Here is a 26686-nt window from a genome sequence, read left to right as displayed (position 1 = left end):
GATGCGAGGGGCGAGGGTAGGTGGGGGACAGGGGCACCTCTTGCAGTGATGGGTTTTGTGGAGAGGGGCTGCCTTCGCTCGCAGTCCTACTGACCGGTCCCAAATGGCCCTCACCCACTTAATCTTAGCCTAAAACTTGCACATTGCGCAACGTAGCCCTGACAGGGCTAAACAAAGCTTAGCTTTGGCTGCAGTGCAGGCCTGGCCTGGGGGTGCTTGCGCTCGCTTGGTGCGCTTTGTTCCTTTTTGCCAGACAAGGTGCCCAGCTGGGATCCTGCTTCGTTGGATTTACCACTGAAAAGCTTCCTGCTCTCAGAGCCCAGACCATTTTCCCTCTTATTTTCTCCTTCCTGCACCTGTGAGCCTGCCCCGCACCACCTCTGATGGAGCCACGCGAGCCTGCGGGCACAGCTCTCGATACCCGCAAAGCGCCCTGCACCGCTTCTCCACGAGCCCGAGACGAGCGGGTCAGAGCCAGCAGAGCATCGCTCGGCACCGGGCTGGAGAGAGTCGCTGCAAACCCACGCCGGGCCCTTCCTCCTGCCCAGCTCACCGTGGACGCTGCCCCGCAAACTGACAACATGCATGCCTGCCCAGGTAAGAAATGCTCCTGTTTATTCCCTTCCCGGTCACATAAATAGCTCGATATTGTTCCATAAGTTACATCCCATTAAACTATTAACATGAGAGTCTTTTTACAAGGTTAAACTTGGCCCAGGTAGAAAGCCAGCGTTCAGGTGTGGGTAGGGGATGCGGGGCCGGGGCTGTGCTGCCCCGCAGCCGGGCGATGCCCTGATCCTGCTGGCACGTGGTTTCCCTGAACTGGCAGTGGATATTGCCCAGCTCAGCCCAGCTGTCCCAGGCTTGGCAGGGTCAGCGCACGTGCTGCTTGTGGCTCCTGGTAAACGCTTGCGGCGTCTGCTCAAGTGTGCTGTTTCCTTGGAGTTTGTACGACTCGACCCAGCACGTTGCATGACAGCAGGAGAGGGCATGAGCCGGCGTATCGCCAGGTGCCCGGCCGTGTCCTGCTGTCTCCGGGCTGGGGAAGCAGGAGGCAGAGCGGGGCAGGATGCTGCAACAGCCTCTGTGGGGGAGCAGGGGGGCCAGGCAGGGCTTCAGGCACTGGCTGTGGGGACACGCGGCGCTGGAGGGGCTGCTGGGGGCTGCCAGGCCATGGCTACCAGCTGGCACTTGCTGCTGGGGGCCTGAGACAGCTCCCAGATGCTGCAGCGTCCTGACGCAAGCATCTCTGTGTATCCTCATCTGCAATGCTGCAACAGCCCTTGGTGCACGTAGCCCTTCCCTGCTTTGGCCTCTGCCGCCTTGGGGCTGCTCGGTGCTCCCTGGGGCACAGGGTCAGGATGAGGGGGGGATGTTTGGAGTGCAAACGAAATTCCCAATCCCAAGCTTCTGTGTTATAGCAAACCCACGAAGATATAAGCTGCCTCCCCACGAGTGCATAAATCCTGCCTGCACACGGAGACCAGCGTGGCTCAGCACCTTTCACCTGGTCTCCCCAAACGGACGTGCTTTCTGCACTTTTCAGTTAGTCCTGTGGGACGCTTTCCTCTATCCATTTGAGGTAGAGAGGGTTTCCTTGGTCAATAGGCAGGCTGATGATTTCAGGAATTTCAAAGGGATGGATGGATCTAAAGTGGAAACAGACGCAGAGGAACAGTGTCACCGACAGCCCCGCGACAGAACAGACCCGCTCCCGCCCGCAGGCGCAGGAAGCAGAGGTCTCCGCTCCCAGCGGCGCGCGCCAGCCCTGCCCCACGCTCTCCACTGACTTCAAAGCACCCGCATCTTCTTTTTGCCGCGTGAGAATTTTCCTTCGAGTTTGGGGTTTACCACAGCCAGCAGCTGACTGCCGGGGGCCCTGGCCCAAAGCTGGCTGCACTCACCGCTCGGTGCTCAGGAACGCAGGAAATCCTGCCAGGAGGCAGCCAGGGAGTAACCTCTGTTAGGAGAAGGAGAATCCCTCCTCGTACCCAGTACGGAGGGGCTGGTTGAAGCCCAACATTTGATATTCCTGCCAACCTTTTTCTTTGCTGATGCTTTCTCTGTTTTTTTGGGGTTGTTTTTTTTTGGCTTACATCAGGAGCACTTAAACCCTCTCTGGGTGGGAATGGGCTCAAGGAACCTGATGCCCAAAGCCTGAGCGTGAGATGGCAGCATACCTTGGATAGGAAACCCAGTGCTCCCACGGAGCCAGAGCCTCACCTGACGTAGTTGGACAATTCACCTATTTTGGATGTCCTTGTTTTCACTAACTGTGGAGAGTAAAAAAACCAAAGCAAAACAAAAAAAACAGGGGAGAAGTAAAGGGGACGGAGCAATCCTGCATGCACTGTTCCACTGCACCCATCCAGTATGGCTGGCGCCCAGCGGCGCGATAGGAGCCCTTCCTAGGCTCTCCCCCGGGGGATGTCCCCTGTGGTGGCAGGGTGAGGGGCTGAGCAGGGCTGCCGCCCCCAGCCACCACTGCCATGCCCACAGGCAGGTGCTCAGGGTCCCTGGGTGCCGTCCCAAATCTTGGGCAGGTTGGTGCCGCCCTCCCCGAACCACCCTGCGGCCCCTTTTGGCTGGGGCTGTCTGGGATGGGGATTTTCATGATGTGGGGAATTATCACTTACCAGCAGTATTTCTGTGGATTCTTCCAGTTCCCCTTTCCAGAAATACCTAGATTTAAAAGAAACTAAGCATCAGTAAATACAGCCCTGGGTGCAGCCATGCCGATTCCCCTGGGGGGCTTAGTTTCCCTGCTTGGTGCTTTCCGCACGTGGCCGTTCCTTTACAAAGTGGTGCTCAAGAAGCATCACTGGCCCCAAAAGTCTGCTGTGCATATGATTGAGCACCCTGGATTTACAGACCAGAGCCTCCTTGGCTGTGCCAACCTCGAGAGAGCTGCCCGGGGGGGATGGCAGGGCAGCTGCCCGGGGGGGACGGAGCTGGGACCAGGGTGGCCGTGGGGGGCTGCGTGGTGGTGGCCCCGCTCCAAGCAGCAGCCGGGGGACGATGCCTGCAGGGACCGTGGCGTGGCTGCAGCTGCGAGGCTGAGCACGGCAGCATCATGCTTTTTTCCTCTCTTTCCCTGCAGGCGAGGAGACGTACTTCTTGTGAGGCCGATATGACCTTTCAAAACATTTATATTGACAGAAGGCCGTTGTGATTTCATCTGTGCACTGGGTTCCTGCACAAGGAGGCATTGGAGGCATCACGGTGTCTCCTGAGCGGGGCACGGAGGAGAAACCAGCTGGAGCAGGCAGGGCTGTGCACAAGCAACTCGGCTCGGGCCGTTGTGGCTTGTAGGGAGCCAAGCATAAGGGGAAGAAGGGTGTTACTGGGTTTGCGCTATCTCAGCTGGGCTCCGGGAGAGCCTGGGGGTGCGCTGTGAGGAGCCCCTATGTGGGGAGGCTGCGATGTGGGGCCAGGCCAGGGTGCTCCTGCGAGCAAATGGCTGTTTGGGGGCTTTGTTCTTTAACCCCGCTAACAAGTGCAATCCCTTTGCATGGAGGGCTGAGGATACCTGCAGAGCATGGCTGGTCGTATTTCAAGGTCAAAAACATTGTTCTTCCTGTAAGTGCTGCTTAATATTGTAAGGCCTTTTCTGGTCCCTATCTTAGCTTCTTTTTAGATCCTCTAAAAACCGGCGCTATGTCCTCAGGACCGTAAATCACCTTGCTCTTTGCTAGATCTCCGTGTAGCTAAGTAAGCAATAAATAAATGGTCCCCACTGGCAGTCGGAGCATCTGCACTCCTTAATAAGCTTAGCGTACTTTGCATGGGTGAGGAGCATCTCTACCATCTGCAACAACAAACAGACCCAGCAGCCTTCTGGAAACTGCCTCCTCTCCCCGGGGCCGCGGGGTGTTCATCTCCTCCGTCCCCCTCCGGGGAGCCCGGGTTTGCCGCCTCCGCTGGGGAACATTCAGCCCAACTTACAAGGCCAAGCTCTTCGGCAGGATGTTCACGTAGGCAGCCAGCTTCTTATCCAGGATGGCCCTGGTGAGACAGGAGGGGGAGTTAGTGCCTGTCCCCAGCTCGCTGGGGCTCAATGCTTGCCCCCAGCCGTGGGGACGTTCCTTCGTGCTACCCCGACCACCAGCACCAGCTTTGACAGTGGAGATGAGAGAGCTGGGGTTAATTATTACCCTGGGAAAGCCTAGGCAAAGGTGACCTCCAGCTGGGGCTGCTTCGGCTCAGGTCCTCCAGGCAGGGCTCTGGGGCTGTCCCTGCCGTCCCCGCCGCCAAGCAGGAAGGTTGGGTGTTGCTCCTGGCCCGGAGCAGCAGGCGGGACCTGTGCCTCACATGGTGTAAGGATCCCACCCGGCGTCAGCCCTGTGCCCATCTCGCCACGGGGACGCCAGGGCAGGGGCTGAGCCACGGGGCCGCGAGAACCGGGGCTGGGACGGACGCCAAGGGGTTTGTCTCCCAGTCCTGTATTTATGCTGTCAGACTGTGCTTCTTCCTTGCATAGCGGACTAAATATGGATCTTGTTAAATTAACAACATCAAGGTTTTTCTACCCAAAACGTCCTGGAAATCTGAAGTCCAAATAAATTCCTTCCCTCCGGCTGCCTCTTTTAGTTGTGGGCTGATTTGTTATTGCAGAGCTGCTTGGGTCTGCCAGCAGAAGTGACATTTAAGTGACTAAAGAGTACTGAAGCAATCTCAGGGTGGATTTTTAGAAGAACTAGGTCAAATGTTGTGTTTTCTGACCACAGCAACGCCTGGGCCCGTCTCACAGAGATGGCAGCCCTGTCCCTCTTGCCGGTTAAAGGCGCTGCCCTAGTGACTTCACCTTTGATTTTCTTTAACACTGGCGTTGCCAGGCTCTACTTTGTACCAAGTGCTTTGACAATGCAAACATTTAACTTCTAGATGACCTTGAACTGCAGAGAAGGCAGGAGTTACTAGATACTGGAAGGCTCAATTCAACAACCTGTAAAAATTAACCCTTAGTGAGCTAATGAATCAAAACCATTCCAGTTAACTTCTGCTCCAATCTGAAACGCTCTCCAGGATGTTTTTGGCTCAGAGCAAGTTAAAACAATTTATTGTCCTTGCATCCAGGGTATGGTACAGACTGGAGGCGATTACAAAACAAACTGGCCAGCGTGTCCCCGAAGACGAGCAGGAGGAGCGCAAGAGGTGCCTCCCCCGCGGCCGTGACCCGAAGACACCCTGGTCAGGGTGCTAACGCGCAACTCCATCATGCATTGCAATCTGGCCTCTGACCCGTAAGGAAAGCTGGGCTCTGGTTTGCATGTATGTAGGCTCCTTTGCATGTCTTTATCATCATCCCTGCTTTCTCTGTCTATTTGTAGAAGTTCATACTTTGCACCTACGAGCACAGGGCACAAGTGTGCTTCTGGGGCTGCACAGGCTCTGCTGCGGCGCCGGGAGGAACCGGGAGCAGCCCGGGTGCTGGGAGGAAAGCAGCCCTTCCCGACGATCCTACGACATCTCGCCGGTCCAGCAGTGCACCGGAGAACCGGTGCCTGGACCCAGCTAACCCGTGGGATTGGGTTTAATGTTCAAGCACAGCAAGGAGACGGGGATGGACTTCTCCCTGCCGATGGCTCAGAGGAACCATGGCCTGAGAGGACAGCAATCCGAGGAGGCTCCGGGTTGTTTGCTCTCACCATGTGTAGCCAGTTGGAGGCATTTAATGCTTGTAAAGCATCTTGAGTTAATCTGTAGACCAACAAACTGGAGCAGCACGAGCGGAGATATCCCCGCTGTGTTTATCGTGTCAGACATATGGCATGAATCATTTTGTTTTTGTCGCCTGCAACTTCCAAGTCACTTTAGCGCAGGAACCTTTTGATTTGGATGAATACCTTCTAATTGCTTCTGTGCTGTCCCAATGAACTGTGATCCTAACTGAGATCCTGAACTTTGTTCTAGCAAGCAGAGCGGAAACAAGCGGCCGCCATGGGAATGGGAAACGTTATAAGAAGCTGAACGTGATCTGTGGAAAAACGTCTGCATAATACATGATATCTTTGGGTTGGGTACTTAATGTGTGTTTCTTTGTCCCTGCCTCACCGGTAGGATCTGAATTGAGACAGATGAAATATTAATAAGCAGAAAAGCAAAAAGACCGTGACATGCACAAATGTAAGGCAGAAGCAGAGGCTGACAGGCCGCTCGGGTGTTAGCTAAGTTACGTGAGGTGCAATGGCCACACCATCCAGCCCAAAGGGGTCACCTTCTCACAGCAGGCACAGGGGAGAGACCAGATGTCCTGTGTCGACTCGGGGTTTCTTCGGATGATTTTAAGTTAGTAGTAATCCTGATAAACTGGGTTAGAACTGCGGCAATGAACAAGCCAGATGCTGAATTCTACCTGCAGCTAAGCTGCTTTCACAAGCCCTGAACTCCTCCTCCTTAAAAGCAGCAGAAAATTTCCTTGCAGTCTGATCCGTCAAAGTCAGTGCTCCACTGAGCAATACAAAGGAAGAATAAACACGACAGCACCAGGAAAACAGTGGGTGGGAAAATAAGCGTAGAAGCCCTGTGTCATCCTCTACAACCGCGGCTTATTCATCCAAATTCCAAAACAAAGGAATAATTCCTCCACCAGCAAAAATGCAACCAAAGTACATATATCTCAGCAATAGGGAGTGATTTATTTTCTCTCCCTTCCCTGCAAGATAAGGAACAAAGAGTGGAAAACATTTGCAGAGCTGTTAACATGAAGCATTTTCAGGAACTGAGGCTCTTTTCAGCAGCCATGTACAGCTACTCCTTTTTTTCAGAAGACGTCAGGCAGTACAGATATTATTCTGTTTGAATTTCTTAATACAGTTGCAGTATTTAAGGTGACACAAAATCCCTTTCAGTAGCCTGTCAGTTCCTGAACGGCTGTTTGGGAATGGTTTACAGAGGATGGGGAGAGTTTTTGGCAAGCAGCAGGGTAGCAGGGCAAACAGCGCAGGAGGTGTTGCAGGAAACTTAATGGTCCATCATAAACATTTCCCCCGTCAACATGGTTTCAGTACTTTGAACAAGCCATCTATTGAGTCAGGGACTGATGGATATGTGAAAAAACCTGCATGCAAAATACCGTGCAAAGTATCTCACACATTAAAAGAGGAAAAAAAAAAAAAATCAAGGTAAAGCCCTCGTCCCTGAAGTTTGGTGAGCAGAGTGCAGGCTTCCAGGTGGGACCGCACAAGTGCCTGGTCTGTGTTTGCTGCGGACCGCTTTTGTCTTTTATTTATTTTCATAGCAGTGTACTGTGCTTTTTCCCCCTCCATAAACACTTCTCCTGGAATTTATCTGTGTTGTTCCAGAGAAGAAAAATGACTGTGGGACATCAGAGAGCATGGGGCTGGGGCTTAATCCATCTGAGGACGCAGAGATTTAGGGCCATGGCTTTAAAATGGGTCTTGAAAATGAAAGGCAGTGGAATAAATTGAGAATTGGCTTGATGTTACCGTGGCATTGACTTCGGAGACAATTGTCAGCTTTCTTTTAGAAAGGACAGCTCTTGGTACGTGGCTAGGTGATACAGAGAGAGAGAAGGAGTGCAAGAGAAAAGGAGCACCGTTTGGATAGAAGCGCAAAGTCCAGAGAAGTACAGCTCCTCTCGAGGGACAAGGAGAGGCTTTCTTCCACACGAAGCTGCTTTTGAACAACTCAAGCAGACAAGCAGGGGAAGCGTCTCCGTACCTTGCAATATCCTTGGCAATCTGCTCGTTGAGACAGTTGATGAAGGCAATGGAGTGGGCCCCAGAGACGTAGCTGCCAGTGACGGCAGAGTGCAGCTGAAGAGCGAGACTCCTCAGCACCGGGTACATCAGCAAAGACAGAATCACCACCTAAAATGCAAAATATATGCGTGATGAAGTTAGTTGAAATATTGCGTTTTGTAGAACTAAGCATTTACATTATCTGTGGCTCAGGGGAAGTCTCCAGTTTTCTTTCTTTCAACGTTCCAGTAATGCTGGTTGTAATTTAAGTGAAAACATGCTCATGGGGAGATTCATTCCCCTCCATATGGGGCCAATCCAGTACTGTGCCAAGTGCTCGGGGCAGGAAAGGGTCGGGTTTTGAGGCTGTCTCTGCCCAGAGGTGCCCAGACCTGTGCTGCGGGAGGGCACACCTCAGACTAATGGGGGTTACAGACCCCACTGCCCGGCCTCGGCATCCAGCACTGGTTTTCTGAAGAAGAATAAGGAGGTATTGTCTCTGTTAAAATACATTTCTGTTGCAAAAAGGGGCAAGAAGGGAACCACCAGGTGTGGCCTCAGCATCCAGGACTGGTTTTCCGAAGAAGAATAAGGAGGTAAGTTGCTGATTGTTTCTGTTAAAACACATTTCTGTTGCAAAAAGGGGTGAGAAGGGAACCCCCAGGCATGGCTCCCGCATTAAGCACATCTCCTTTCCTGCTGAGGACGCATCCTGCAGCCATCCTTTGGCTGTGCGCCCAGGGTGAGGCATGTCCGCCTCTCTGGGAAACGGCGGGGACGGGACCCCCTGCCTGCCCGGGGGCGTGGAAAGGAGCGGAGCGGTACGTCAGGTATGGGCAGGGATCTGGCCATGGGAAACAGATCTGGGCTGGAGCCTGATGCGGGACCAGAGCCACAGGAAGCCTGGGGAAACACAGTCTGTGCTGGGACCCGGGGGGCTCTCGTCCTGCCCTGCCAGTCCGGACGAGTACTCTCTTCTGCTGACAGACGTTGTGCAGCCCACCCAGGCTATGATACAGACTCTCATAGCAGGCAAGGGGGGATAAGACTTAAATGCAGGTTTTAAGTTCATTTCATCTTAATTGTCTGATACTAATAGGACAGTGAAATTGGATCAGGCACAGAAATCCCAATGGACACCGCCCAGGTCCGTAGGGCTGTCTGCGTCCTGCCGGCTGCAGAAAACAATACCGCGCTCTCTGTGGCCTGGCACTGCAGTGGCAACACGCTGGTTTTGCTGTACATTCGATACTATTCCTGGCAAGCCCCTTAGCTGCTCTTTGTACTTACATGCCATAAACACAGTCATGTAAAAATATGTAATTATCTCAGCGGGGACGTTGCTGGAATAGCAAGGTTAATTTGGTGTGCTGAGTAACAGGCGAAGGAGGGTGCCCGCAGCCGGGGCTGCAGCGCCCACTGCCTCTGCACAGCTGCTCTCCTCTTTGTCTTTTGTCTTGCTTTTGAAATAAACAGCATCTGGCCCTTATTCAGCTACAGTGGTAAAAATGCCTATAAGACTAAGAATATATTCCTTTTTCCCTCTTATTTCCACTCTCCTTTGTCCTCTGAAAAACCTTCCATTGCAGGGGCCATGTCAGAGCTTTTTTTTTAAAAAAGACTGAATTTAAAAAATCTCTCTTGTCACCACAAAGACAGGAGCGCCTTTCTGTTTGGCAAATGACTGATGTGCTATTGGTTGTCTCCTCTTTTCCAATCCATTTGAGGAAATATTCTTTGTTATCACAAGGTTTCTCATAACAATTTTTAAAGCTTCTTTTGTGCTCTTTTTTCCACTAAGCCATTTAACAAATATTACGCAACAAATCCCAGAAGCTACTAAGATAGTTACAAGCCAAGCAGAGATATGCTGGTGCATCTGTTTTTCCAGATTAGAATGTAATCATGCTCCCTGCTCAGTAAAAAAAAAAAAAATCCAACCTGTTCAGCACGGCAATCATTAATGTTCTGGGAGATGTATGCGCATGTGATGAGGAAAGCCCCAGGAACATTTGTGATTGAATATCAGTACAAGAGTGACCACTCTCTTGGTTTTTGGGGTGGTTTTCCACTTTTTTGTCTGAGAAGAAAGATAAAAGCCCCCCCCCCCCCATTTTTTTTTCAGAATAATTGCATTTGCCAAGGGATGGTGCAAAAGTGAAGGAGTGAAACTTCAGGATTCCTACTTGATAAACCGAATAAATTCATGACTGCCAAAATGTTAAAGTGAACAAAACTGAAAAGCCAGCTGTGAGATTTTAAGTATTTCACCAAAAAGCACTGACCAGCAAAATGATAGTTGAGTTTAGAGAGACCAAGATTTCTGCAAGATTTGTGTTGGTTTTGGTAAACTAGAAACAGCTTTAGGGTTTAAAATTACCATGTTAGGACTTTTTGCCTAGTTTTGATGAGGTTCTGTAAAAAAAAAAACCACACCAACCAAACACAACTTGTGGCAGCCCTGAGCAGGCTGTGAGCTTCCTCAGCACAAGTGGGAAAAAAACTCGGAAGAAATTTGCTTTGCTCTCTGCAGAGACTGAGAATACATTCCTCCTGCATGATCGTTTTCTTTTTTTATTTTTTTCCAGGGGTTGCCTTATAAAGGTATAGACAGAGGCATCTCCACAGCTGCCCGGGTTCGCCTCCACGACGCTCCCCAGCGTGTCACCCGCGTCCCCCCATCCCAAGCACGGAGCCAGCCCTGGCAGCGCGGGAGGGCTCCCACTTACCAGCAGCAAGGTGCCGCGGCCTGGCCGTGGGCAGCCCTGGGCAGCGGGCGGCAGCGGGCAGCGCTGGCTCAGCCACTCCATCTCCCCAGCCGGGCGAGAGGCTGCGTCCCCTCCGTCCCTCCACCTGCTCTGCCCCGAGCTGGGAAGGCTGCCTGGGAAGGCTGCCCGCAACGAGCACTAACTCCTCCTCCTCTTCCTCCCCGGCTGCCTGCAGGCTGGTACCCGCCTGTCTGCCCCAGCGCGGGGCTGAGGCGTGGGCCCGTGGGCCAGCATGGCGTCCCCACGGCCCCTTCCCTGCCCTCCCCTGCCAGCCCGAGCCCCCACATCCAGGCTCTCCGCCTGCCTGCAGGCAGCTCCGCGCACAGCCCGCTGCCCGACCCGCAGAGCCAGGCAGGACAGACGCTGGCGCCCGGCACCCCCAGAAGCGGGGTCGAGGCCGTGGCAGGGACGAATCCCCCGCCGTCGCATCGGTGCCGATACCGAAAATGCCCGCGCCAACATCTGCCGGAGAAATCTCTCCCTCCAGCGCAAGCACTGGGGTCCTCCCAGAGCCGTCTCAGGGGCTCCGAGAGACTTGCCGATGCCATTGGGCACTTTTGCTTTAATTTTCCCATTTATAACATAGTTATTTTCTCAGATTTAATATTGTTAGGGCTCTGTACTCTTTGGCTAGAAACTACTAGGAAGCTGCTAAGTCCTGCCGTGTTGTTTGGGCCTAAAATGCTCCTGTAAGCAATCCAGCGCAGAGGACACAGCTCCGTTCTGTCTCACACTGTAACTTTATTACGTTCCTGTCAGCCCTCATAAGCTCTTAGGACACCGGCTTCATTGCCAGCCCGCAGAGTGCAGCGGCCCCAGCCCGGGTTTAGACGCGAGCCTGACGGCTGCACCCCTGCGGCAGACGCTGCGGACGCGCTGCCTGCTCGGAGGCCTCGGCGAGGCGTGAAATACCCCCGCGCCCTGCAGCACGGGAACGGCCGGGTATTCGCTACCCTCGGTTGTCTCCGCTGTTGTCCATGGGCTGAAAAAATGACTTTTTTTCCTCTGCTGGTGCGAAGCAACCCCCGTGTTTTCTTGCAGCGCGTCCCGCCGTGAAGCAGCCGAGCTGTCCCCGTCGCCGTCAGCGGGGATGAGGCAGGACGGGGGGTCCCGGCACCGCAGCTCCCGCCCAGCCAGCGGGACCCCCCCGGGGCGCAGCTCCGCCACCTCAGCACCTCCGCGCTGCACCTCACCTCCCCATGTGACACGCGTGACGCCCCTGCAGGGGCCTGTTCTCCCCGGCCCAGGGAGTGCCGCTGCCGGGCGCACACCCGGAGGGCGGCCGCCTCTCGCGGCTGAGGCGCTTTGCGTTCCCGCCTCCACGCCAGCACCATTTTTCCCCGTTTTCCCCCAAACAGGGCAGCGCCGCGCGGCGCCCCCGCCCGCCCCGCCGCCCCTCAGCCCCTCAGCCGGGGCCACGCCCCGCGCCGACCCCACCCCGCTCGGGCACCGCCCCTCGCGCTTCTGTCCAATCAGACCGCGAGGAGGGCGGAGCCAAGAGGGGGTGTGGCGCGACCGCCATTTTGTTTACAGCGCGGCGGACGCGAAAGGGGCCCTTGGCGACGGCGCGGCGGTTGCTAGGGGCGGTGGGTTCTCGCGATGCTTTCCGGCGGCGCCAAGATGGCGGAGGCGGTGGTGGAGCTGCTGGAGCGGGCGGCCGGGCGGGAGGCGCCGCTGGAGGAGCTGCGGGCCCTGCAGCTCGCCGTGCAGGCCGTGCCGCTCGCAGCCCTCCGCGCCCGCCTCAGCGACGACCACCTGGGAGCGCTTTTCGCCCTCCTCAGCGGCAATGACCGGTTAGCGGCGGCCCGGTCTCACGGGCCTGACCCAGTCCTGCCAGCTCCTCTCTCCCTTTCCCCCGGAGCGGGGTGGCTCCTGCTGCTACCCCGTCTCCTTCCCTGCCTTCCTTCATGCGGGCGCTGGCACAGCTGAGAATCTGGGAGCACCCGGCGGCGTCCCCCTCCTGAAAGGCTTGGTTCTCTCTCTGTCTCTCCCAGGGAGCAGGTGGCTGTGTGTGTTTCCATCCTGGAGAGGCTCTTGCAGGCCCTGGACCCGGTCTATGTGATCCAGAACCTCAGAGAAGAGCTTCAGAAAGGGCTTTTCCACCCCGATGACTCCGTGAAAATCCTCACCATATCTCAGGTACAGCGTTTTCCTCCAGGAGGAGGGGACAGAGCTCTGTCTTGAGCCAGGCTGGGTTAGTCCTAATCTGTTACTGCTGTTTCGTGTCGTAATTTGTGACGAAAGCAGTACATCAAGTGTTATCTGTAGGGATTGTGCTCTTACACGCTTATGCAATTTCGGATAAATACTGTGCAATGTGTTGGTATGTAATGCTTTATGATGTGTCTGTTAAAGAAAATGTGTAGAACTATGTCTTCACAGAAATAACTTGTAAATGAATCTTCTGTCACGTGTTCTGGATAAAGCTTTCTAAGCCAGCACTGACAGCGTAAGAACTAAGTGCAGCAACGTTTTGGTATTCGGGATACTTTGAACAATATTGTGGAAACACTGAAGAGGAATAGGCTGTAGTAACTTGACGCTTGTTGCGTTAATTTAAAAGAACAGAATCGTGGAACGCTGTAGTTTGGAATGGACTTCTAGAGGTTTCAGGTCCAGCTCCCAGCTAAAAGCGGGGCCAGCTTGCAGCAGGCTGCTCAGGGTATTGTCCAGTTGAGTTCTGAGTATCTCCACTGGGTAGCTGTCCCACTGCTTGAATGTCCTTATAGTGGAAATAATGTTATTTTCTGTAATTATTTAATCATGTCTTTAGGTTGGGAGGATTGTTGAAAATTCAGATGCTGTTACAGAAATTCTCAACAGTCCTGAACTATTAAGGCAAATAATAAATTGCATTGGTGGAGAGAAAATAGCAGTGGCTAAAGAGGTAAGCATTGCTTGCTTTTTTCTTCCTCTACAAACTGATGTAGACACTGCACAGAACACCTTTTCTGCTGTGTCTGAGGTGACAGCTTCTGCTCCTCTTTGAAGAAAAGAGAGCTTATGTTGCTTGAAAGGTGTTGTAAGCATGTAGGTGCCCTAAGCCCAGAAGTTACTTAGATGTGATAGAAAATTTACCTAGAACTGTTATCTTCCAGTAGCTGTTGATGTCAAAGTGAACTCATAGATCTGAATTTCATGCCAGAGAGTTGAATCACAGTAACCATAACTAGCTCATGTCAACGATACGGTGATTCTCATTGAAAAGTGAATCGCAATTAAAATTTCAGATGTGTACCATGATTTAGTATGTTAGTAAAGAACAGTGATACTAAGTCAGATAGTCTTGGATTTTCTTCTCTTTGTGTTTTTCTTATAATAAGTTGCTGGTTTTGTTTTCAGGCCATCAAATCTCTCTCAAGAATAGCACAGACGCACGATGGCTTAGAGGCTTTATTTGTGAGCAGTTTGTTGAGCGACTTGAAAAATGTCATGGCAACAAGTGATGTTGTTCGATACAGAGTATATGAGGTAGGGATGTGATCCATGTTAGCATTTGAATGACATCATACTGCAGTTCTCTTGGACTGTAGTCCTGAATTACAATCTGGATTTTATGGCTTGCTTTTAAATTAGTATTCATCACTGCTTTACAACCTTTTCTTCATGTCTACCTTTTGTCAAGACTAGAAAGGAGTAGGAAGAGTACAGCAGTGTTGGCCCTCAAATAACATCATAACTTCTCTTTCTCAGTTTATGGTACAAAAATGTGAAGTAATGTTTTCATCTTTTATTTTCTGACTTGTGGTACCTAGGGCATGGGAAGGGTTACAGAGAGTTACTAAAGATACAATAAAATGTGTGCTTCTCTGAAAGTAAAAGTGAAATAGCTGCTCTAGTCTTTTAACCTTTGGGTGTGAAGTGCTATTGAAACTTCTGGATGGGGGAAGAGACCAAGAGAGATGCCAAGTGTGTCAGTCTAGATAGGTATGGCAAAGGAGAAATAATACAACTTAGCCATTCTAGAGCTTAGTGGGGATAGCAGCGATGATCCTCTGAAGAAAAGATGACTCTGAATAGAAATCAAATGCATGTGCCGTAAACTGGGAACTCCGTATGAACTTGTTTCAGGCAAACATTTAGGTTAATTATGAAAACATTGTTAAGGGAGCAGCAGCCACCCGAGCATTCGCACGCCATCCAGGGAGTCGCACACACACCACCTGAGACTTTAACTGCTAGGACCGGAGTCCCTTTGCAGCGGGCAGTTCCACTGAGCTGACGGGCACCCCTTTTTGACCCCTTGCTCAGACACGCACACACACGCACGCTTACCCTGGGGTGCTTCCTCTCCCTTCAGGCTCGACCCTAGGTTTCCCTGAAGCAGAGTCTCTGACACGACGTACTCCAGGCAAATTTATTGAGTGGTACAGCGGTGGAGAGCAGCTCGAGCTGGGTGCCTCCAGAGAGGGACCCTGAACAAAGAAATCCCTGGGCAATTATACCTTCACAGTCTAAGTTCCCCTCCCCTCATGCGACAGTTCGGTCCAATAGTGATATTTGGGTCTGGGGTCGTCTTGTTCCTCATTGGATCCTTTCCCAGGCTCCAGGCAGGTCATTCTTTTTCCTATCTTGATTAGCTGCAGCTTCTGCTGATGGTTTCGGCTACCTTATCTTCCTGGTTTGCACCAGTCTCGGGGCCTTCCTTCACGTAGCTAGGTAGGAGTTCAGCTTATGGTCAGCGTATCTAGGTGAAAGTTCACAGCTTGCAGTCTAAGGCTTCAGCAGGCCTTTGGATTCTTATTTGAGCTAAAAATGACTTCTACAACATCATGAAATTCTATTATTTAATACGTATAGGGTTATTCAGCATTAGAAGACGTATATGGCCATTACTGTGAACTGTTACCATTATAATGTTTTTATAAACTGTCCTTTTTTTTTTTTCCCTGTGCTTTTATTAGTTAATTGTTGAGATTTCTTCGGTGTCAGCAGATTCGCTAAATTACTGTGCAAACAGTGGATTAATATCAGAGCTAATTGGAGAGCTGACTGGAGACGATGTGCTGGTCAGGTATGTTGGTAGTGAGTTTGCCAATGAGATGTCCCCCATTCTTCAAACTCTGATGTTCAGTCTTAAAATAACACTCTTTAAACACATTTGTGTGTGTTTCTTCTGAAACCCTTTTTGGGAAAGTACTTTATCTGCCTCTTCTTAAACAGCCTTGAGTGTAAAATACTGTATACTTAAATTTGAGAACCAAGATGAAGTTTCCCCATATGCTGTGGTAGGCGTAATGCTGGGCTGCAGCATAAACGCTTTAGAATTCTTTCCAACTATACACCTGAAGTAAGATAGCTGAGCGAGCTTGGAGGAGTGTTGGACAGTTGGGGTAGTTTGGTTTTTGGTTTTTTGTTTGTTTGGATTTTGTCTTAAGGGCAGAAAACCTGTTTTTTCTTAATCGCTGAGTACTTCAAAAACCCATCTGAAATGGGCCAAAATAACTGTTTGTCTGTTACAGAGCTACATGTATAGAGATGGTGACCTCACTGGCCCATACTCCGCACGGGCGTCAGTATCTTGCTCAACAAGGAATTATCGATAAAATTTCGAACATCATCGTTGGTGCGGAGTCTGATCCTTTCTCAGGCTTCTATTTACCAGGTTACATCATGCATTTCTTGTTCCCAGTGTTTACTGCTTGCTTTTATTAATGAGTTAAATTGAGAGGACTATTAAGCCTTTCTTTTTGAAAGCTCATGTAAATTTTTGAATGTAAGAACATGTATGTTGGATGTGTACAAAAAATGCTGAAGGACAGTCTAACACATGAATAATATTACTCAGTAGCAGTGGTAGTACAGGTAGGATCTGGAGAGGCTGTACTATACGTTTGAAGTTTGTGTTATTGTAGGCTTTTTTTTTTTTAATGAATTCAAGACGACAGCTGTTACATCATGAATTAAGTAACTTCCAAAATACTGTCTTGTTCCTTAGTTCTGTCCTTATTCTGTTGCCTTTCACAAACGGTATTCGGACTTAACAGTAGTTTAGCAGTGAAACAATCTTATGTTAATGTATGTTTAATTTTGACATTGCTAAAGTTATTGTTCCTCTACTCTGAATGTTTTTTTTTGTCTTGTTCTCTCAGGATTTGTTAAATTTTTTGGAAATCTGGCTGTTGTAGACAGTCCACAGCAGATCTGTGAACGATACCCTGTCTTTATGGAAAAAGTCTTTGAAATGGCAGAAAGTCATGATCCGACCATGATTGGAGTGGCTGTGGACACGCTAGGAATCCTGGGATCAAATGTGGAAGGCAAACAGGTTTTACAGAAAACTAGTTAGTATAACTTTTTTTTTTAATAAAACTTCCTCAGTATGTCATAATATACAAGAGTGAGTTGGTTTGGTGTAACAGAGAAAGGAGTTGAAAAATGTATTTATTTGTCTAATAATCAAGGGTGTCTTAATAGCTGTGCTATAGCAGATGAGGTGTTTTTTAACTGTCTTGCCAGGCATGGCAGTGTGAAATGCCTGGCAGCTGGAATTCTGGTATCGCAAACATGATTCAAATTATTCTTTTCTAGTGAGCTGCATCATACAAATCGTCGGTAGTCGTGTTATTTTAGATTCCTCTGTTTCTACTGATGTCGTGACATTCTCACCAGGATTAGAAAAATGTGAACTATCATGTAATGATGCTTTCTGTAAAGACTGCGTTGTTTCTCTTAATATAAAACTGTTCAGAGGATTCAAAGTAGGTGCTAGACTTCTTGCTGCTAGTCCGAGCTTTGCTTTTGAAGTGAAAATCTGTATTGGCAGACAGCTATTGGAGCATTGTAGAATGGGATTGAAGATTTCTAATTACCAGTGTACTAGGGTCCACACCTCCCGAGATAACTCAATTATCTGTGACACACAACTTCCTTTTTGGAACTATTTGGGGAGTCTGGAGAATTAACAAAAGCTTTGGATTTGTCTGTCTTAGATCCATATGAAGCAGAGAGAATCTTACACTGCTTTTTATTATAGTAGATCAAGAAGTCGCCTTTCTCAGGTGTGATGTACAACACGCTTTCTACCAGTTAATGTAGTATAATGTGACTGACAGGTAACTTTGTACTCCTGTACAGGTCTATCTGGATTAATTAAAAGCACTTTGTTTTTATTTTCAAAGGAAGTAGATTTCAAAATCTGTTAAACAGAATAGGGCACCAGGCAAAGAATGCCCCCACGGAGTTGCGACTTCGATGCTTGGATGCAATTTCATCTCTTCTTTACTTGCCTGTAAGTTTATGGTTTGCTTTGTTGTTGTTGTCTATTTATTTTTTTTTTAATCTACAAGAATGAAATTATTGTGCATCTGACCATTGTGAAGACCTTTTTGCAGCATCTAGCTGAGGTAGAAGTGGTAGCTTTCTAGTATTTGGAGTCATTAATGTTACTGTTTTGAAATCCCTGATTTATTTGTTTGCTTAAAGTTTGAGTTTGTTTGTAAGAAGGCAGGTGTTCTGAAATTTGTTTATAAAACATGAAGTCAAGACAGCATTTCGGAGGGAATGAGAGTAAACAATTTAATATTCTTGTGCTTTAAAAGGGATAGTGGCAAACTACTCTAATCCCTGTGTATGTTTTTTAGATCCAGTGATCTGATTTTAAATGATCTCTAAATGAGCGAGTAAGCCGTTTTCATTTGTCCTGCAGGACTGCACTCCAGCATAGCACTTATCTCACGTATCAAAATCAATTTATTTAAATCTGTCCTCCAAGCTAAATGTCCTATAGAAGGCCATTTCTTCATTCACGAAAATAAGTTGAAAATTTAAACTATTGCAGTTTAATCTGCTGGTGGTTTGTTTTAAATAACTTCCTTAACTGTTGAACGTATACTCAAAACTCAAAAGCTTTTCGTAATCCTAATCAAACTCTCTCATTTCTGTACGTTTCTCTGATGCGTGTAGCCAGAGCAGCAGACAGAAGACCTTTTGAGAATGACTGAATCATGGTTCACAGCCTTGTCTAGCCAGCCGTTGGAACTCTTCAGGAGCATCAGTACTCAGCCGTTCCCCGATCTCCACTGTGGGGCTTTGCGCGTATTTACTGTAAGTGCTTTCTGTTTTTAAAGATCGGGTAGCGAATTGCATTGCCATTTGGTCTCACGTTGTTTTTATTAAATGAATGCCATAAACTTCTTGTTGAAGGCCTGAAGTGGTCAGAAATAAGGCCTTTTTCATTGTGCCCTGGTTGCATTCACCATTTAAATAATACAGCAGGCATGTCATGTCTGTAATGCTTATTTTCTTATAAATTGGAGAGGGGAGGGAAAAAAAAAAAAGCAACCACTGTGTTCTTGGGTGATTCTCCAATATCAGAGGCACTGCTGTGATAATTCACTTAAAACTTTAAAGCTAAGCACTGAGCTGTACTTGTTTTCCAGTGTTAAACCCTGCTGCTTGATTTGAGTGGTGGTTGTGTTGTAACTACTGTGTAGAATGAATATCCCATTTCAGTTTTTCTGTTTCTTGGCTATTTGCATAACAGCCTACTGTGTAACTGGTTGGTTTGTTTGTTTGTTTTTAAAATGAGGTGTTCCCCCCTCCCCCCCCTTTTATCTTCATGTTTAGGCTATTGCAAATCAACCATGGGCCCAGAAGTTGATGCTTGACAGTCCAGGGTTTGTGGAATACATTGTAGACAGATCTGTGGAGCCTGACAAAGCTTCGAAGGATGCCAAGTATGAACTGGTTAAGGCCCTCGTAAACTCTAAAACAATCGCGGAAATCTTTGGAAATCAGTATTACCTGAGGCTCAGGGCTTACTTGCGTGAAGGCCCGTATTACGTTAAGGCAGTTTCTACTACGGCCGTGGAAGGAGCAGAATAAGGTCATTGATGCCTTGGTTCCCCTTCTTGCAAGCCATGTTACTGAAATAGGTGTTAAGATATAAAGTGTCAAGACTCCCCACACTGGTGTCTCTTTAGATTGTCTCTTTAAAGGAACGTGAAGCACTTTGACTGTTTGAAATGACAGTCATGAGAGCAACTCAAAACCTATAGGGCACAGCATAATTTTCCATAGAATGTCGTGGCAGAAGTTCTCTGTACTGTCGTGAGACGAGTAACCAAGGTGAGCACTCTGTCAACTGCTGACTGCCTCGTTTTGCAGAAATTATCAGTGTTTAGTTAAACTGTTCTTGGGTTTGGAGTTCCTATCGTGTTTTCTCAGTAGATCACAGTTCAATTAAAAAAACAAACACCAAAACACCTCGAGGCTTGTAACCTCAGATGCTGTCATAGTCTGTCTCTCTCTTTTTTTTTTTTAATTTTTTTTATATCTGCCGAACTTGGCACTCGCATGGAACATACTCTTTCAGCCAGTCATATTCTGTCAGAAACCCTGTTGGTAAGAATAAGCTAGGAACATTCTGTCCACATGAGGGAGTACGAACTGGATTCTCTTCTGTTTTCAACTGGCTGGATGTAAGTCTTGCTTGAATAAATAATCCTAAATATTGTTTACATTTATGCTGAGGATGGATAAAAAGCTTTTAACCCTTTTTAAAACAAATGAATGCAAACTCTAGTGCATAAAACCAAACTGGGAGCTTTGTCTGCCTTGTTGACTGCGACTTTGTATGGCAGCTCAGTTTCCTTGCTCAAAAGGAGCATGAGCTATAGCACTACAAGTATACTTCAGAACCAAATCTTAAATTGTTTACACTATTTTTTAACAGAGAAATTTTTTTAATTTTAAGTGTTATTTTAAAAAAAGTATGATTTTAGTTGCCTGAGTTAGAATAAAAGGGGTAAGAAGATAAAGCTTTCATGTTAAAGGGCATGAACTGAATTAGGAATATGGAAATGTAGTACCTTACGGAGTTGTGCATCTTCCTCTGAAGATGGTCAGCTAGCTGCGGATGAGATGCAAGACTAGCTGGACACTCCAGTGATGTGTCTTTGTCCATAAAACAGAGACCACAATGTACTTTATACAAAAGGTTGATATTATTTTTGTTGAGGGCATAAGAAATCTAAGGAATAGCTGGAAGGAGCATAATAAAACATGAAATTGCTACCTTGGGGCTTATTTTCGTAGTGTGTCAAGTCAGGTATGCCTTTATGGAAAGTACTTGCCTTGTGTCCCCACTCTGCCAAGCGAAGCAGGATGACGTAGGCACGCAGTAACTCTTTTCTTGCTTGTAGTAGCTTTGAGCTGCAGCAGAGGTGGTGGTATTGCCAGCCAAAAATTGCTGGCAAGGAGTCAAAGTGGACTCGGAGGAGCAGCGTAGCTGGGGAAGATCTCCTTATGTTCCATAAGCTGTCTGAATGCAGGTGATCTGCCTTGTTGCTTATGATCTATATGTACAAAAGTTGTCACCCAACATGATGCTACTGCTGGCGCTTTCATCCTGGATGTGCATAATAAACACCTGCTAGTGCGAAATGCAGCACCCAGTGTCTCGTTTGTGAATGGAGGGAGCACAGAAGCTTCGTGAATCCCGCATCCGAAAAAACATGAAAGCACTACAAAGGAAACGAAAAAGTATAAAGTCCTTAGTTTGCGCTTGTATTGGACAGTTCAGCTTTGTTATTTTAGGTGGCTTTGTGCGCTGGTAGCTCTGTATGAGCTGTATACTAAAATCTCAGTAAAAGAAATCAATATATAAACCTTTTCTGCAATTCATGAGTCTCTTCCATGTGTGTTTTCAGCTGTTGCTTTTGAAGGCTACTCTGTGTGCTAAGTCTTAAGCGTCCGCTTTGCGTGGTACATTTGCCAAATACAATATTTTAGAATACACAGAGATGCCAAACAGGGGGATTTTTTTATATATGCACAGATGCTTTATTTTGTTGAGCTTTGAGCTCAACATTCTGATTAATTGATCAGGCACTTACCCCTTATTATTCACATGTAATTCCTTACCCATCCTGTATATTGCCATATGATTTACATGTTACTGCTGCTGTATCTTGTATACAATGGGGAAATTTAAGCATGTTGTCCCTGTCCTCCCCCCGTAAAGCAGCAGGTGCAGGTAACTGAGGAAAAAGCAGAAATGGAATGATGGAGAAGGAGGATTGAGGTGACATGCTAAACTTGCTGAACTCGGTTTTAAGAAAAAACAAAACAAACCAAACCCAAGCGCATCATTTGACCCTGGTTAACAAGCAGCGTAACTTGGTGCTGAAGAATTGGGGATCCGTCGGAGCACATCTCCGGTTCCTTCGGTCCCCGCGGGGAGGGCAGCCGGGACCCTCACAGGTACACGCGCGCCTCTTCCCGTGCGTCTGTCACGAGTGCAGAGCCGATCTGCCCAGCTGGTCTGCCTGCTGCTGAAAGAGCTGGTGTGGAAGAGTTAATCTGGAAGATGTATTCGGTGGCTGGTTCCTAATGTGGGGAATTCTTACATTTTGAGTAAGGTTTGTGTTACCAGTATGCTGGTGAATTTGTTCTGACTTCACCGCTGTTCTCCAGCATACCGTTACGGCATTGAGCTGCTTGTGTCGGTGTTTCTCTGATGCCATGACTGACAGAAATACAAGGTTCTTTACAGGTAAGTTGCATTTCTTGCCCGGGATCTCCCCGGGCTGTTTACCTCAGCAGTTCCCGTGGCGGTTCCATGCCTGTTCCCTCTCTGAGCTGTTGTGCAGTTTCACTGTAAAACGCTGCTCAGCCGTAGCTCCCGTTTGTGGATGGAGATTCCCCTTTGTTACAAAACGCTTTGGAAGCAGGTGCTGCCTCACTCGGCTTAAAAAACACTGAAGGAGTTCTGGCATAAGGTGGAGGACTTCAAAAGTCTGGAAAAGACAGGATACAAAGATTCTTGGAATACTCTTTTTTACTTGTATGCATGCGCTTGTGGGTACTTGGGTAGCTAGCGTACCTCCGCCTCTCGCTGCTGTGACGCACTACAGCACTGGGAATTCATTTGCTGTTGGGGGGCAGAGAGCTGACTTTGCGAGGAGATTGTTATTGCCAAACGTTACCAGGATAAAAGAGCTGGGAAAAGAAAATTCAGATTTTCTTTGCAAAAGTTAAACCTTAATCGGCGAAATGAAGAACCTCATTTTTAATTCTATCTAAGTTAAACTGTTTGAACCTATCAATATAGGTCAAAACCTTGCAGGACACCAGACCGTAGTACATTTCCAGTAATGAGCAATCTTTCCCATCGCTTGTTTCCTTCCAGTCTTGAAATAACTCGTGCTCTTTCATGTTGGAAGAGGTGAAAATGAATTTATAGCAGCATCGATTGTAGCTGATGTGCTTCTCCCCAGAAAACCGAGAGCTGTGAATGGGCGTGATGCCAGCTTTTTTAGCACAGATTCCGACAAAGATATCGGGGGGCACTGAAACTGGCACCCCCTCGGCGGCCACGTACACCTTGCGAGCGACGTCCTGGGAGATGACGAAAGCGCTCCCATCGCAGTAATCTGGGTAAAACTCTTGGGAGTATTGATGGACGGGAGCAAAGCCAGGGCTTTCAGGGGCTCTGTCGGGCACTCCGTGATGAACGACCCTCCCAATGTAAATGTCCTCTAGCTGTGTTAAGCTAAGCAAGTACCCAGCCAGACTTGGAATACCGACAAACACGTCTTCGTCTGTTTTGAGAATGTACCTTGCGTGGGGACAGAAAGTCACTGTCCACTCCACGCTCATCAACATCTTCTGTGTCTGCGTCTCGGGAGAATCAATGAAGCTGCCTTCAATAATGTCTCTGTGCTTTTGAGACTCCTCGCTGATCTCCAGCTGGGTGGTTACTGAAGCTGGCTTTCCTAAAGCAAACAGAGTAAGGACAGCATAACCTCTGGCGTCTGTCACGTTCCCCCACGTCCGCCTGATCACGTTGCGCCTTGTCCTGTTTTCTGGGCTACTGCAGACAAGAACGAGCAAAAATATCTCTTGATCGGAGCATGTTGCTGCACTGGTGACGGTGTAAGAGAGATTGGCCCTTAGGGGATCCGTATCTAGCTTCCCGGCCCTCTCCCTGATCTCGAGAGTCTTTGCGTCAGTGTAAGAAAGGGGTAACGACCGCAAAAAGTATTCCTCCAGTAAATCTGCTCCGAAAAGCAGTACGTGGAAAAGCAAGACATTAAAGAGAATGAAGCACCACTGGTGAGTCCGGAGCCTGTAGTGTGTCAGCTGGAGAAGAGAAGACATGGGCACTGAATTCTCTCGCTAGTAGAACAACAGAAAGGCTTTCCTTCATTCATAATATATTCATGCAAAACAATCGCGACTCTTAGACCCTGGTCTTTGTATTATTAGTGTAAGGCTCTTTTCTTCCTAGAAACCTAAGCAACCCTACTTCTTGTGGCACAGCGAGATCCCAAGCTGGGAAGGACGTTACCATGCTGTAGTTTAGAAGGCTTCTTTCTGTGCATCCATGTGGGGAAATACTGAGGAATAATTCACTATTAATATTTTCTGACTATTTTTAACCTGTTACTGAAGGCCTGAGATGCTAATGAGGACATGGAATGTTAATATGCGTCCTCAGAGGAGTCTTTGGCACTTGGCCTGACAACGCCGTATGGAAGCTGGCGGGGTAGGAAGCCAAGGGAAAGCTGTTGTCCCCCCGTCCCAGAGGGAACACCTCGCGCCAGCCTCCCTGCTGCGGCTGAGCCGCGGGCCGAGGGACTTACCTGCATGGCGGTGGGAGTTCTCCCTGCAGCAGGGTCTGCGTTCACCGCAGGGGCAGTTTCTCCCCAGCAGAGGCTTTCGGGGCAGCGTCGGTATCTGGGTCTGCGGGATCCAGTTACTGGCCGGTACCCAGAGACTATGGCTTCCACCTCACCTGCCTGCGGGGAGGAAAGGTGATCCCAGGGGACGATCGTGTTGCAGCTGCATAAAACACAAAGCAAGCAAAACTCTAGCCTTTCCCTTTATTAATTTCTAACACTTGTGGTTGGGACTCTGAGAAATAAAGAAGTGAAGCAACTTGCTAGGGCTTGCTTGGTAAAAGGGGTCCTCCAGTACCGTTGTGAAGCCGTGCCAGGTTTTTGTTTTGTGTGGTGTTTTGTTTGTTTTTTTTTTTTTCCACAGCTGTGCTATTTTGGTGTTGGTTCCCCTGTCTGGGGCCGTTGACCCCTGCTGCATCTCCCGAGATGGAGGTTTGGTGCGTGAACTTGTGGGTTTGCCTCGTGTGGGGTCCCCAGGGACGTGGAGGATGCCCTGAGGCCGTGGGCGCTGCTGGGCCGGGCCGTCTCTAGCACACGGGCAGCGGACTGAGCAGGGAGAGGGTGACCCCGCTCCAGGCAAGGCGCCTCGCTGGGCTCTCTTGATTGCTCCTGGAGCTGAGGAAGCGCAGGGCATCGTTCAGTAGCAGGCGCGTTTTCAATGGGCCCCCGGAGCAGGGCAGGAAGAAGGGGCTGTGCAGGGGGAGCTGACGGTGCTCAGCCAGGAGGCTGGGGTTGTTTTGGGGTGTCCCCCCACCTCTTACCCCGCCAGCATCCATTTACTGAAGCGGGGACGTGAACCCTAGCGAGCTGTGTCGGATGGTCCTTTGCTTTCTGTCCACACAACGCCATTCTGTGGTTTTAAATGACTACATGGATTTATGCTTTTGTGGTGGTTGCATGTCCTGGTGAAGAGCTGCGGTGATCCACCCCTGGACAGGCTCCTGCCTTCGGTGCTGGCCTCGGCTGCGCCAGAGCCTCCGTGTGTTAATGTTGGCTCAGCGGCGGGCTGCGCTGGAGCTGCGCGGCCTGGGGAGCCGCAGGGGACTGGAAGTGCTGGAGGGGGAAGTGCCAAAGACGCCACAAACAGGATGGAGGTGTCAGCAGGGGCGAGGGCCGGGTTTGGCAGCAGGTCTGCGAGCCGCGGGGCCTGCGGAGCACCGAGGGGGAGGGGGCTTTGCGGGTCCCCAGCAGCCCCAGGGAGGGGTGGAGGGGGTGGATGGCAGCAACGATGCTGTTTGATGGGCAAATTGTGGTGGGAGGTGTCAGCCTTCATCAGCAGGAGCGTGGGAACTCCAGCCTCCGTGTGAGGGCAGAGAGATTGTGATTTATTTATTTATTTATTTTTATTTTGAAAAGACTTTTTCATACGTAAAGGTGCACTGCTGTTACTGCATCCTTGGGTGAAAGGGTGCAAGGAAGATGCAGCGTTGCTGTGGTTTGCCTTAGCCACGTGCCTTGTAAGGGCTCAGGGCATGATGCTCTGACCATTGCAATCCTCCCTGAAGCATCCTTTGGGGAGCCTGCGTCAGTCAAATGTCCCAGGGAGACGGAGAAGAGCTTTGATTTCTGGCTTGGGGTGACCAAGGGTTAATCCCCCAGCTCTGGCTGGGCCCCTCAGCTCTCCCAGCGCCTGCCCCTGGCTCTGGGGCGGTGTGGGGAGAGCTTTCCCACACGCCTTGGGAAATCGGCGTTGCTGTAGGAAGCAACTGGAATTACAGAAGAAACGAGGTCCCCAGAATGTGGTCACAGCTTGGAAGTGCATCATGTCCCTCTGAAAGACGGCCCAAACACACACAGCGTGTGTGTCCCAACGCAGACCTCGGCTTTAGGCTTTCCAGAACCAGGAAAAACTCCTTTCCCAGAGCTTGTGTGTGCAGCTTCATCTGGACCAGCCTCACAACCACTGTCATCCTTGCAGAAGTTGTGCTTTGAAGCTTGGCAAGCTGTCAGCATGGGAAGTGTCAATTAAATGTGTTCTCTGAAACAAAAAGCTAATAAGGAAATATTTTTTTATGTATAATAATATAGCACTATAGCCCCAGATACCCATTCTGGGAAAAAAAATTCCTCCTTTGAAGATGCTCTGTCTCCAGCTAAACCATTTAATAAGCAAATAAACACTAGCATTTGAAACCACTTCCATTAAAAATATTGGCTTTCCCAATTGTGCGTTTTTAGAATAATAATAAAACCCACATGTGTATCATCCCTGTTGCAATTACACACAGCGTGGTGCTCGCAGTACTTCTGAAGTCATTTCTTCAGCACTGCTTTGTGGTGGCAGCAGGAACTTCAAACGGTCGCCGATAGCGCGTATATAAGATTAACACTGTCCAACCGCAGCCGGGGCGCGGGCAGCTCTCGGACGTGGGGCTTTGTTTATCCGAAGAGCCTGGCTGAGCACCACTGGGAGAAAGCTGAGGAACAGAAACAAAAAGACTGCTGAAGGGCAAAATGACGGAGCTGGAGTGCTACAAACCCCCTCGGCTCCGGGGAGTTGGCCGAGAGGTGATCCCTCCATCGCCTTTAAAACCCAGGCTTCATGCAAACGTAACGCGCAGCAGCGTATGCATGACCTCATCTCGCTTTT

At 49.2% G+C, this 26686-nt stretch overlaps 3 protein-coding genes across 3 annotated transcripts; 1 reads left to right on the top strand and 2 right to left on the bottom strand.

Moving 5' to 3' along the window:
- Positions 1 to 593: 593 nt before the first annotated feature.
- LOC104023213 (protein CutA homolog) lies at positions 594 to 10591 on the bottom strand. The gene is made up of 6 exons (XM_009477009.2): positions 10433 to 10591; positions 7684 to 7832; positions 3946 to 4005; positions 2637 to 2682; positions 2224 to 2273; positions 594 to 1649 (listed from the first exon to the last, which is right to left on the bottom strand). The coding sequence occupies exons 1-6, from the start codon at positions 10511 to 10513 to the stop codon at positions 1547 to 1549; spliced, it is 489 nt and encodes a 162-aa protein (XP_009475284.2). The 5' UTR covers positions 10514 to 10591; the 3' UTR covers positions 594 to 1546.
- Positions 10592 to 12076: 1485 nt separating this feature from the next.
- Positions 12077 to 20861, top strand: PSMD5 (proteasome 26S subunit, non-ATPase 5). The gene is made up of 10 exons (XM_009477112.2): positions 12077 to 12264; positions 12466 to 12610; positions 13245 to 13358; positions 13814 to 13942; positions 15376 to 15485; positions 15934 to 16076; positions 16564 to 16755; positions 17593 to 17702; positions 18377 to 18517; positions 19040 to 20861. Exons 1-10 carry the CDS (start codon positions 12092 to 12094, stop codon positions 19295 to 19297), a joined length of 1515 nt encoding a protein of 504 aa, XP_009475387.2. The 5' UTR covers positions 12077 to 12091; the 3' UTR covers positions 19298 to 20861.
- On the bottom strand, positions 20431 to 25234 carry B3GALT9 (beta-1,3-galactosyltransferase 9). The gene has a single exon (XM_087752771.1). The coding sequence runs from the start codon at positions 23573 to 23575 to the stop codon at positions 22457 to 22459; it is 1119 nt and encodes a 372-aa protein (XP_087608897.1). The 5' UTR covers positions 23576 to 25234; the 3' UTR covers positions 20431 to 22456.
- Between the last annotated feature and the right edge of the window lie 1452 nt (positions 25235 to 26686).

Source organism: Nipponia nippon, unplaced genomic scaffold (genome assembly GCF_047370975.1).
Source record: "Nipponia nippon isolate SJK-2023a ecotype South Korea unplaced genomic scaffold, ASM4737097v1 scaffold_16, whole genome shotgun sequence".
NCBI lineage: Eukaryota > Metazoa > Chordata > Aves > Pelecaniformes > Threskiornithidae > Nipponia > Nipponia nippon.
Note: the sequence above shows the minus strand (reverse complement) of the source record. Positions and strands in the feature narration are given on the sequence as shown.

Excerpts from the sequence above, each read along its gene's own strand:
- LOC104023213 (XM_009477009.2), bottom strand. The coding sequence starts at position 10,513 with ATGGAGTGGCTGAGCCAGCGCTGCCCGCTGCCGCCCGCTGCCCAGGGC. Across the intron at positions 2,274-2,636 it reads AATCCACAGAAATACTGCTG|TTAGTGAAAACAAGGACATC; the intron begins GTAAGTGATAAT and ends TACTCTCCACAG. Across the intron at positions 1,650-2,223 it reads GAATTGTCCAACTACGTCAG|ATCCATCCATCCCTTTGAAA; the intron begins GTGAGGCTCTGG and ends TTTCCACTTTAG.
- PSMD5 (XM_009477112.2), top strand. The coding sequence starts at position 12,092 with ATGGCGGAGGCGGTGGTGGAGCTGCTGGAGCGGGCGGCCGGGCGGGAG. Across the intron at positions 16,077-16,563 it reads CTCAGGCTTCTATTTACCAG|GATTTGTTAAATTTTTTGGA; the intron begins GTTACATCATGC and ends TTGTTCTCTCAG. Across the intron at positions 16,756-17,592 it reads ACAGGTTTTACAGAAAACTA|GAAGTAGATTTCAAAATCTG; the intron begins GTTAGTATAACT and ends TTATTTTCAAAG.
- B3GALT9 (XM_087752771.1), bottom strand. The coding sequence starts at position 23,575 with ATGTCTTCTCTTCTCCAGCTGACACACTACAGGCTCCGGACTCACCAG.